The 12,586-nt window shown below is 37.0% G+C and overlaps 1 protein-coding gene across 3 annotated transcripts in view; it reads right to left on the reverse strand.

Moving 5' to 3' along the window:
• Window positions 1-1,451: 1,451 nt before the first annotated feature.
• SEC24A (SEC24 homolog A, COPII component) overlaps window positions 1,452-12,586 on the reverse strand; it is a 67,170-nt gene continuing 56,035 nt past the window's right edge. For all 3 annotated transcript variants that reach the window (XM_078067500.1, XM_078067499.1, XM_078067498.1), the window contains 6 exons: window positions 10,591-10,766; window positions 8,030-8,167; window positions 5,884-5,988; window positions 5,467-5,559; window positions 4,671-4,774; window positions 1,452-4,416 (listed from right to left, as the gene is read on the reverse strand). In XM_078067500.1, the coding sequence (XP_077923626.1) occupies window positions 4,302-4,416; window positions 4,671-4,774; window positions 5,467-5,559; window positions 5,884-5,988; window positions 8,030-8,167; window positions 10,591-10,766 (731 nt within the window). In that variant the 3' untranslated portion in view covers window positions 1,452-4,301. The remainder of the gene's footprint in view (window positions 4,417-4,670; window positions 4,775-5,466; window positions 5,560-5,883; window positions 5,989-8,029; window positions 8,168-10,590; window positions 10,767-12,586) is intronic.

Genomic DNA, 12,586 nt, shown 5'->3' on the forward strand with positions numbered 1-12,586 from the left:
TTGGTTAAGTGTCTGCCTTCAGCTCAGGTCATGATCCCAGGGTCCTGGAATCGAGTCCCGCATCAGGCACCCTGCTCAGCGGGGAGCTTGCTTCTCCCTCTCACTCTGCCTGCATCTCCCCCTGCTTGTGCTTGCTCTCTGTCAAATAAATAAATAAAATCTTTAAAAAAAAATAAAAAATAAAAAAATAAATGGTGGGCACCTGGGTGACTCAGTTGGTTGGGCGACCGCCTTCTGCTCAGGTCATGGTCCTGGAGTCCCGGTATTGAGTCCCCCGTCGGGCTCCCTGCTTGGCCGGGGGAGTCTGCTTCTCCCTCTGACCCTCTCCCCTCCCCATGCTCTCTCTCAAATAAATAAATAAAATCTTTAAAATAATGGCTGAGAATTTTCCATAATTCAAGATACACGAGGATTTTGAGATTAAAATGTGCTCTGAAAAACAAGCAAGATAAACTATAAACTCAGAGTAGCCAAACTATAGAATATTAAGGATTTTATTTTATTTTTATTTTTTTTTTTTTAAGATTTTATTTATTTATTTGAGAGAGAGAGAGAGCACATGAGAGGGGGAGGGCCAGAGGGAGAAGCAGACTCCCCGCTGAGCAGGGAGCCCGATGCGGGACTCGATCCTGGGACTCCAGGATCATGACCTGAGCCGAAGGCAGTCGCTTAACCAACTGAGCCACCCAGGTGCCCGAATATTAAGGATTTTAAAAAAAATCTTTTTTTTTTTTAAGATTTTTATGTATTTGACAGAGAGACAGCAGGAGAGGGAATACAAGCAGGGGGAGTGGGCGAGGGAGAAGCAGGCTCCCCACTGAGCAGGGAGGCCGATGGGGGCTGATCAGGACCTGAACCGAAGGCAGATGCTTAACGACTGAACCACCCAGGCGCCCTGGATAAAAAAAAATCTTGAAAGCTAACAGATAACCTTCAAAGTAACATTTAGATTGACAGTAGGCATCCTATCAATAACCAAAGGGTCCAGAAGACAATGGAGTACTATCTTAAACACGTCGAGAATTAAAAAAAAAAAAACTTTCAATCTAGAATTTTAAATCCTGCAATCCTTGAGGAGTGAGCATCAAGAATTCGGTTTATGGGGCGCCTGGGTGGCTCAGTTGGTTAAACGACTGCCTTCGGCTCAGGTCATGATCCTGGAGTCCCTGGATTGAGTCCCGCATCGGGCTCCCTGCTCGGCAGGGAGTCTGCTTCTCCCTCGGACCCTCCCCCCTCTCATGTGCTCTCTCTCATTCTCTCTGTCTCAAATTAATAAATAAAATCTTAAAAAAAAAAAAAAAAGAATTCGGTTTATGACCTCCCAGACACCAGCTTAGATGCAAAGCGCTTTCAGCCAAAGCCTTCCATTGACTTAACTTGGGTGTACAACATGGCACAATTCAGTGACTGGCAGGTTATCCATACCCCTTTAAATAACAGGTCACTATATGTAAGCTCTTTCAATAACTTTATTGAATAGCCAAATTGATAAGTTAGCACAGTTCAAGCGATTATTTGCATGGGTTACAAATGACTTTTTTTTTACAGGAATAAAACAGTGAAAATTACAAACTGTAAAAAGGAAGACAAATCTTGTCTCTAATATTTAAGAGAAGCAAGATTTAACACAGCACATTGAAGATCAATACATATTTGAATTTGAAACAAGAATTTAATGTTACAATATTATACACTACTTTACAAAATTAAAATTTCTATGTAAGGATTATATTTGAAGTAGTTAACAAAATCTTGAAATCACATTTGATGGTCCCCTAGATAATAGCTGTTATGCATCTTTGATTAGAAGAAATAAATCCTTTGTTCTAATTATCGTAAAAGTCTGTTAGACTCAATACATTACATTAAATTAAAACAATGAAGTATATGCAAACTAAAATGGTACACAGCTTGAGTGAATATTAATGTCAGACGTACAGAAATGTTATTTTAAAAATCCTAGAAATTAGAAAAATAGAGTACTTTTTATGGTAGAATTGCCATGCTCAGATTTAAATACCAAGATTGCCCTTGTCTGTTACTTTAGTAGTTGTAGATCTGTAGAAAATTCGAGGATCGTTCATAATTTACAACTACAATAAAAAAAATATGGCATAGTGTAAATATTAGTTGCTTTACATCAAAAAGTAATACAAGATGAGATAGGTAGTGCCCTACTGCAAAAAAAAAAAAAAAAAAAAAAACTAAAAACACATTCAGTATTGCAAAAAATAATTGCTTAATATCAGTATCTCCAAAAGGTTCATTCATTCTCTCATTACCCAGAGAACAAATATTATGAATCTTAACTAAAATTATGTTTTTTTATGACCTATTATAAAATTATTCTGGATTGCACATGTTACACACTATCTAAAATAATTTTTAAAGTGAAATTTTAAAAGTAAATTTGTGAAATACACTAACAAAGCATGTGGCAATAACAAGAGTCATACCCACTTAGAGTTCTGAAGTGAGGCACAAGGAAGATCACTGTCCCTAGAAGCACAAATTTTTCCCTCTGAAAGGTTCTTCTTTACTATTAAGAAAGGACCTACAAATATCAACATTTACAATTCACATTAAGAAGAGTATTTCAGTTATTTTAAGAAACATCAGTGCACAAGGATGACTGTTTCTTTAAAAGAGGGGAAAATATAAATTTATTTTAATTTGCTACAACTTGAAAATTGCTTCCTAATAATAATGAAGCAACTTTCAAGAAAATGTCCAGTTCAATGTACCACTCGCATACTGAAGATAAACCTTAATACTGCTTAAGGGAGATGATATTCCTATAAAACCCAAACAATTAGTGTGATCCAGCAGGCAAGCAGTAGTGTATACTCTAATGGGACCTGATTCTTCCCTATCCCCAAACAACTCAGTTAAAGTCAGCTCATACTGATGTAAACCTGAAAGTTACTATTTCATTGGTGATCGTATGAGACCAAGATTGTAAACACATTTTTCTAACCCATTAAAACAAAGAAACAAAAATCTGTTCATCAAGTATTACACATGAACAACTTTTACGTTAAGAAGTTCATACAAGACAAGGTGAATCTGTGAAAAATGGGCCAAACTCTTTTAAAGATATCCTATCTCAGCACTTAAAATATACAAATGTATAATTTACCTATTTGTAAACAAAATCCACTCAATGGTTTTGACTATAATATTTCTCTGGCTCAATCAAAAAAGCAGTCTCTTGAGCATGTTCAGAAATCACATTTCTACCATAACTTCAATATATTGGATTTGTGTAATCTTAATATCCACCAAATCAAACAGCAGCATTCATGCTTTAATAAGTTTAATATCCAAGAATAAATATCTTATGAGCGGCTTCCAATTATTAAATTCCTTAGAAAAATGTTACTGACGCATTTGAGACAGAATTTTAAAAACCTTTAATTTCTTTAATTTATCAATTCACCAATATAACACTTTTATTATACATCACAGAGCAGAAATGAACCAAAGCCCACTTCAAGGATCAAGATAACCAAAGTTTCTCATCTCCCTATTATCATTGCCAGTCCCAATGTATTTATGAGGACAGCTGATTCTTTTCACTGCAGAATATGATACTGGGTCCAACCAAGTCTGCAGTCAAATCAGAAAACCACTTAATTAGTTTTCACTTCAAATCAAAGTGACTTTGTTCTTCAAGTATAGAGAATACTGACAGATTTTAAAGCTCAACTGTATTATTCATATTCTTCTCAAACTAGTCTAGAGTTAGTTTACTCTAGTTTTAGTTAACATGATGATCCTTTTTCTTCCTTAAAAAAAAAAAAACAGGTGTGGGGGATGGGTTCTAGCCTTTCTACATACTATTTACTTCTGAAATTTTTTGGATTTTAAAAAGATCATTTATCAATGGATTTGTAACATCCCTGCGACACTTAGTCTTGTGAGGTTGTAGATGTAGCAGCCAAAATTTCAGGAAAAAATGAGAAATAATACATTTGAAACACAGAAGTCTTTATTTTACAAAATGTACTTTGCCTCTGCAATATTGTCTCATCCTATTTCAATCCATAACAACTCAAACATTATTGGCAGCAAAGGAAAAAAGTATCCAATCAAATGTACGTAGATATATTTTGATTTGAAAAATACAGTATTTCAGAGTAGCATGTTTGATTCTCTGCTGTGGTCCTTTATTTGCTATAGTTTGTTGAAATCACAGTGAGAACATACAATCATCACATTAGTCCACAAACTTAATAGAAAAGGAAAGTATTACACATTCTCAGGTGTACTGCATTATCATGACTTTAAGTCAAATATCTTCATTTGTTCACTTGTTGTTGTATATGCAAGAGGAATTCATAATATGATAATGCAGATTCTGTTCTGTCTTCTACCATGTTTTGAAGGAAGTTTGCTTTCATTGGACTCTCATCCCTGAGGAATAAGAGACAAAAATATATACATTAGATAAAATATAATAGTAAAATAAAGTGGATTTGTCATGAGGCTTTTAACATACTCTTTACTAGTAATTGCATATAAAGCATAATTGAGTAATATTTATTGAAACTTCGTTTTTTTTTTTTTCTGAAGGGTTTGGTTAAGCAATAGTCACATATGACTCAAAATAGGTCCTTGTAAAGCTAAACAAATTATTTCATTATTAGCATATGAAAAATTCAACTTACCTTATTACATAAAGTATGGGGAAAAATGGTCTCTGCTCTCTAAGCCAAGAGATGAATGCTATTATTCTGGCAGATTCTGGTGTATCAAGTTCTGGAAGGTCTGTCTATTGAACAAAAACCAGCAATATCCAACTTACTTGAATCACATATCTAAGGCATCATTTACAGTGCTTCTCAAACTTTATCATGTATATGAATCACCTAGAGATCTTAACTGAGCCACCCAGGCTCCCCTACCTAATTCTAACTTTAAAATCGAAAATTATCCAAACAAATGCTATAGAGCTAAACAAATGCTTTCTCGTGGATCATTTCAGTTACTCCTCCATAAGCAAGAACAATCTTAATTTACAAATGAGGCAGTTAGTGACTTGTCCATGGTTACAGAACTGGTGACAGAGTTCATTATTACTTTCTTCAATCATATATATTAATCCAACTGACACCGATCACAAGTCATTTGCTTATGTGGCAATTAGATCAGTTCTTACTCCAAAGCAGCAGTTAAAAGGACCCTGCCATAGGGACACCTTGGGTGGCTCAGTCGTTAAGCATCTGCCTTCAGTTCAGGTTGTGATCCTGGGGTCCTGGGATCAAGTCCCACATTGGGCTCCCTGCTCAGCGGGGAGTCTGCTTCTCCCTCTCTGCCTGCCATTCCCCCTGGTTTGTGCTCTCTCTCTGACAAATAAATAAAAATAAAATCTTAAAAAAAAAAAAAAAGGACCCTGCCATACATAGACCAATGAAATGGTCCTGTAAGTCTACCACAATCACAATCATGTTAAGACAGTCTTACCATAATCTGTGGAATTAATGCATAGTTTTGAACTCCTAGAACTTGGCTGAGAAAATTTTGTCCACAATTTTTTCCAACCCAAAGCATCAGTACCTGGGGACAGGAAGAAAATCATTTTGAGACATGTGTAACAGTGAGCTGCTGACTCACCTTTACCACTGAGTATGTTTTAAAAGATAAAATTGGTAAGTATGTTTAGTAAGATTATACAATCTTCAACTGAACTAATAATAATTACTTTTTACCATGATGAGACATTTATGCTTATCATGAAAAGAGGCTATGGAGGGAGAAGGTGGCTCATAATAAAATACATAGATTAAATAGCATATAACCTGTTCAGGAAAAGAGATATTAAAGGGAATGAAGGTATAATAGTATGCAGAGGTAACGACCCAGATCAGCCAGACTACTCACAGAGCCTGCATCCATGAGGAAAGCTCCATCCCTGCTCAGCTTCTCCACGGAAAGCTGAAGAATAGGTGGCTGAGGTATGGTGCGATCGTTGATGTTGAGTGCTCCCTGAGGAATTAAGCAAAAAAAATTAAACTTTTAGACTTTACTTGAGAGAGAGAGAGAGGAGGGGCAGAGGGAAAGGGACAGAGAATCTCAAGCAGACTCCCTCCCCACTGAGGGTGGAGCACAACGTGGGGCTCGATCCCATGACCTGATCGAAATCAAGAGTCAGACACTTAACCGACTGAGCCAGCCAGGTGCCCCCAAAGTTACAGCTTTTTGATGCAAGTAAGAATAAAATACCCCAATAATTAGACAGCAACAGCTGATAAGATGGGTTCCCTCATGTCAAGGGAGAAAAACTAAACTTTTTATCAGACCAAATGCCCATGGGGAACAAAACCAGGTAACACAGCCTGAGGTGGCAAGCCCACACAAAATTCAGCAAAATTTGCAGACCCCTGCCACACATCTTATCAGGCTCTGCAGCTACTGCCAAATCCTGAAGCTGCTATGAGAAATACTGAATTGTATCCAGTTTGTCACTCTGCTCCTAAAGTTGCAGTTTGGGACCTCAGGCTGAACAACCCCTAATGACACAGAACTTGCAATTTTTGCCTATTCAACCCTGAGCTGAAACCTTCCCCTTCAGAGCAGACTTCTGGTTTGCAAACTCTACAGCACTAAAGCTTTCCTTTGCCTCTGACCAAATCTTTGCATTCCAAGAATTTTTGTTGACATGGTAATATGTAGTCACAATTAAAAAAAAAATTTTTTAATGTTACCTTTGAGACTTTGAAACTTAGGTAAATCACAGTTATTCATATTTAAATATAAAGAAGATGAAATATTTATCTCTTACCTAGACAAACCCATTGTGAATCCCAATAAAGCCAAATTAACTTCTGATCTTAACTATTATTTAAAAAATACAATAAATGGGGGGCGCCTGGGTGGCTCAGTCGTTAAGCGTCTGCCTTCAGCTCAGGTCATGATCCCAGGGTCCTGGGATCGAGCCCCACATTGGGCTCCCTGCTCAGAGGGAAGCCTGCTTCTCCCTCTCTCACTCCCCCTGCTTGTGTTCCCTCTCTCGCTGTGTCTCTCTGTCAAATAAATAAAAATCTGTTAAAAAAAAAAATCTTAAAAAAAAAAAATAAATGCAACCAATACCCATGTATCCTGAACAAATAAATGACTTCAATGAGAACCAAATGAAGTCTGGAATTTATTTAATAATAATGGCTGATTGTATGGCTTAGGTTATATGTACATGTGAGGGAGGAATAAAAGCCCAATGCAAATGAGATTTTAATAGTTCTATTCAGTTTGACATTAATTTATTAAGGCCAGAAATGTAAATTTCTCATTTATAATGGACAATAATACTGTTCTCTGAAAACACACACACACCTTTGAATATTCATAACTATTAATTTTTGACCAAAAAAATTTGGAATACTTGAACTTAGGTGCTTGATTAAACCTTACCTAAAGGAGGAAGTAAATAAAATACTGCTCTACCAAGCGGTATGCCCCCTCCAGCATGAGGCTTTAGCTTTAAGAGGGAGTATTAATCACATTACCTTAAGACCTCTCACCTTAGGGCATGTGGGGAGCAGCACAAAGAACATGCACTGACTCAATATAGCCATTCAGAAATTTCCCCTAGAGGTGTTCTAATGTGAAAGAAAAAAATCTTGTCTTTCTCTGGTGGGAAAGAAGAGCCATTAGTGGCTCTGTTTCCTACTCTCCTAGAGAAGATCCATATGAAAGAATGAGGACATAAAGGGGCAAATAATGTTACAACTTAAATATTTTTTTCTTTGGGGCGCCTGGGTAGCTCAGTTGTTATGCGTCTGCTTCCGGCTCAGGTCATGATCCCAGGGTCCTGGGATGGAGTCCTGCATCCAGCCCCCTGCTCAGTGGGGAGCCTGCTTCTCCCTCTGCCCACCCCCTCATCCCCATGTGTGCTCTCTCTCTCTCTGTAAAATGAATAAATAAATCTTAAAAACAACAACAACAAAACTTTCCTCATTCTACAATGGACCAGTATAATTAGGTTTATAAATCTCCAAGAAATAGCCACTGAAAAAGTAATCAATCTTACCTCATCTGAAAGATTGTCAACTCTATACAAACTGGGATGAGTTGTGAGCATAAGGTAAACCAAGGGCTGATTTTTCACTTGACACATGGCAAAAATGCGTTCATCTAGACGTGCATTTGTCCCAGTCTGAAACGATTTCTGTAACAAAACACCACGCCCCATAAAAAGGGGGGGGTACTTAATAAATATAAACAAAGCTTTGCAAATATCAGATGTTAAAAGAATATCTTCAGACAGAATTAGCAAATTTCTTGTTAATTATTTTTTAATTAATTCTGTTAAGTATCTTTTAAGAAGTCACACATCTATTAAATTATGGCTATATTGCCACCTGAAAGAAGCTAATTACCTGACCATGGCAAAGTCATTAGGTCTCTCTGGTGTTTCCTAATCAGTGAAATAGATCTAAACATTCTATCTGCCATAGAGGGATAATGATATAAAAATCTAAATAATACCATGAGAAGGATAAAGTTACACCGCAGATGATAAAATGAAAACACAAACGAAGGACTAAAGATCTGTGTTTCATAAATGCTAGGTGATGACTAATGGTTAACTATCCTTGTTTCTCCCATAGTTAGAGAAATTGAACACCACAATAAAGCTTAAAAATCAACCAGAAAAATTAATACAAATGAGGATAGTTACCTAGCAGAATAAAAGTAGTAAATAATAAGTTTTACTGGTGTTTAAGTACTGAGTTTTAACTGGTATATTAGCTTATGGAGAATATTAAAAGTTTTGGGGTAGGATTTTAAGCATTCCTGGGGCTCCTGGCTGGCTCAGTTGGTAGGGCATGCAACTCTTGATCTTGAGGTTGTGAGTTCCAGCCCCACACTGGGTGTAGAGATTACTTACAAAAATCTTAAAAAAGTTGTAAACATCCCTACTGATGGAAAGTAGTAGAAACAGGCAGAGAGCTAGCAGCAATGAGATTATAAATAAAGATTAGAAAAGGCTCTTAAGATTTTTTTTTTTAAATAATCTCTACATCCAACGTGGGTGGGGCTTGAACTCATAACCCAGAGATCAAGAGTTGCATGCTCTATTGAAGGAGCCAGCCTGAGGCCCGAAGGCTCTTAAAATTTCTTTTTAAGTAAGCTCTGCGCTCAACATGGGGCTCAAACCCATGACCCCAAGATAGTCACATGCTCTACCAACTAAGCCAGCCAGGTGCCCCACTCTTTTAAATTAGTATGTTAATAGTCACTAAGAAAGAAGAAAGAATATTATGGGAAATGGAAGAAGGAAAGTTTATTTAATCATTCAGTAACTATTTACCGAGAGCCCATTATGTACTAAGAATTGTTCTAGGTGCTGGAACAAAATGGTAACTCTTCAAAAAAGATAAAAATCCTTGCCCTAAGGGACAAAAAATCCTAGTAAGGGAAAAGTAAATAATAAACAAGCAAAATATTGATATGTCAGTGTTAAATACTATGGAGAAAAATAAGGGAGGGAAGAGAAGTAAAGAATGTAGGTTAGGGTGGCTAGGGAACATTGCACACTAAATGAGGAGATCAGGCCTCAGCGAAAGGACAGCATTTAAGGAAAGACCTAAAGAGGGAAAAGCTCAGATTTTTAAGTTAAAATTTAACTATTTATATAATTTATCTGCATTTAACATTATATTCAGAAGTGGAAATACACAATTTGAGTTAAAGAAACTAGAAGTTGATCCAAAAGCCATCCTATTAGTATGAGTGGGTTGCTCTTCTCTCCTAGAAGAGATGACATACACCAGACAGTCAATCCTGGAGTTCAGAAAAATATACAAATTGACAAGATCAGAGTAGTTTTCATCAATTTTGGAATCTGGGATGCTCTCCCAGGTGATTTATTGACATGAGCTTTTTAATAAAATTTAATAAATTTATAAATTTAATAAAATTTATAATATATATTTAAAATTAATAAACTTTATACCCTAAGTATACAAGCTTGGACATTTTATTTTGGATACTAGAAAAATAAGCCTCCTCTACCTGCCAGTGGTAGGGGCAAAGGGCAGGCAGGAGAGACAAACAAGTAATAAATATCAAATAAAAAGCTCTAAAAGACCATAGATGGAAAGGCAACTGCCAGAGAGAGAACATTTGAGCTCAAACACAGGAATAGGAAAGTACAATGCAGGTCATGGAAATAGGTGCACAGGTATGAGAGGGCATATCTAAGATTAACTAGTAGTATGTGGCTGAAATACTGGGGAGAGCAGGAAAAAGCCAAAAGAGTTTCATGTGTGACTTCTTGCATGAGCAATAAAATATACAGCTCTTGTTCTGGAAAACTGGAAAACCGATCATCACTGACATCTCTGATAATGTCAGTGAATACTTGGTGAACATCTCTTTTACAAATAAGGCACGTGCTTTAAATCAGTATCTTGTAACTTTATTGGGTTACAAATTCGTTCAAGGTTCAAGTAAGAGTCAAAGTCACTGTCCTCAGAAAACTTAAATGGCTTTAAGTAATACATACAAGTGTTTATTGGTTCACAGGATAAAAATTTGGGCTACTGACATTTTCACTATTTTAGTTTCTGGTTTTGATTCTCTTACCTGTTTAAGGAGAGCCAACACAAAGAGTGGGAAAAGCCGCAAAGAAAAAGGAACCATGAGTCCAGGCTGTTGGTTACTTAGGACTGAAGAACGATAAGCTGAAAGAGAGTCTATGACAGCATTCACCAGGGCATCCCGAGCATCACTCAGACTGGCAGTCACTGACCTGTCAACAGCTAACAGAGATGGAGGTGGGGACAAACAAGAGAAAAGAGAGAAGTTTAGCTACCCCACTGTTAAAGATACAAGAGATGTAATTTTTTTTCTAGTATACAAATTCTCTCTCCAATTTGTTACACACAGAAGGAGCCAAGTAAAGCAGTTAAAAGCACATAGTTTGAAGAATCAAACCAAATCAAACCATTCTCCTGAAATGGGTCTCTATTTCTTAGTCATATGACAATATGGCAAGGAATCTAACCTTCATGAGCTTGTTTCCTTATCTGTAAAATGGGAAAACTCTATCTTGTTGGATCTAAGGTGTTATTAATTATAATCCACCATCTTATGTTATACACCATAGGGAAAGAAAAAACTCTATAACTAAACACACATGCTTTCTTCACAGAGAATTTTATATTTATTGGAAGAGCTCTAGGGCGCCTGGGTGGCTCAGTAGTTGAGCATCTGCCTTCGTCTCAGGTCATGATCCCAGGGTCCTGCTCAGTGGAGAGCCTGCTTCTCCCTCTCCCATTCCCCCCTGCTTGTGTTCCCTCTCTCGCTCGCTCTCTCCGTCAAATAAATAAATAAAATCTTTAAAAGAAAAAAAAGAAAGAGCTCTTGGAGAGCTACTTAGATGATTCTTATCACCTGTCATGCCACTGTTTATGTGCATTTCTGCACACTCAAAAAAAATTTAAACACTAAAAGCGCTATTATTGTTTTGAAGACTTCTCAAACTAGAACTAAATTCAACTCATGTGGTCTCAAAAATACAATCCATAAAGTGATGATATTAACTGCTATAACCAAATTTGTATATAGCCAAGAAAGAAGACCACTGTTACCTGGTCAACAGCAATTCTTTTTTTTTTTTTTTTTTAAGTAGGCCCCACGCCCAGCGTGGAGTCCAACACGGGGCTTGAACTCATGACCCTGTGATCAAGACCTGTGCTGAGACCAAGAGATGGATGCTTAACAGACTGACCCCCACCCAGGTGCCCCAACAGTAACTCTTTTTTTTTTTTTTTTTTTTTAAAGATTTTATTTATTTATTTGAGAGAGAGAGAGAATGAGAGACACAGAGCATGAGAAGGAGGGTCAGAGGGAGAAGCAGACTCCCTGCCAAGCAGGGAGCCCGATGCGGGACTCGATCCCGGGACTCCAGGATCATGACCTGAGCCGAAGGCAGTCACTTAACCAACTGAGCCACCCAGGCGCCCCCCAACAGTAACTCTTAAGACTTCAATTGAAGACTTCTTGATTTAAGATTTTTTTTTTTTTTAGATTTTATTTATTTATTTGACAGAGACACAGCAAGAGAAGCAACACAAGCAGGAGGAGTGGGAGAGGGAGAAGCAGGCTTCCCGCAGAGCTGGGAGCCCGATGCAGGGCTCAATCCCAGGACATGACCTGAGCCGAAGGCAGACACTTAATGACTGAGCCATCCAGGCGCCCCTTGATTTAAGATTTTGATAAAATGTGAAAAAATGTGCATACTGGAATAAATCAAATTTAGTAACAAAATTAGTATTTGTGAGGCAAATTGTGAAAAATTTTTTAAATCTACAAATAATGCCTGAAATATAGTTCTTGTTGATGATAATAAAGATAAGAATAATCGTATGATTACTAAATGTGTTAGTTCAACAAAATATAAAGGTAGTGACCCTCAAATTCGTAGGTCACAATCTTTAACTTTCAACAGCATATGAGACTAAAATAGCGTTGGATTCTTTATCAGGCTTCCTTAAAGAAAAAAATTTCCCAATAGGAAATGCAAGAAAATGAGTAATTATTCCTAATATAGACAGATCTGAGTGTGAAGCAAATGGAC

The sequence above is a fragment of the Halichoerus grypus genome, chromosome 2, assembly GCF_964656455.1.
Source record: "Halichoerus grypus chromosome 2, mHalGry1.hap1.1, whole genome shotgun sequence".
In the NCBI taxonomy this organism is placed as follows: Eukaryota; Metazoa; Chordata; class Mammalia; order Carnivora; family Phocidae; genus Halichoerus; species Halichoerus grypus.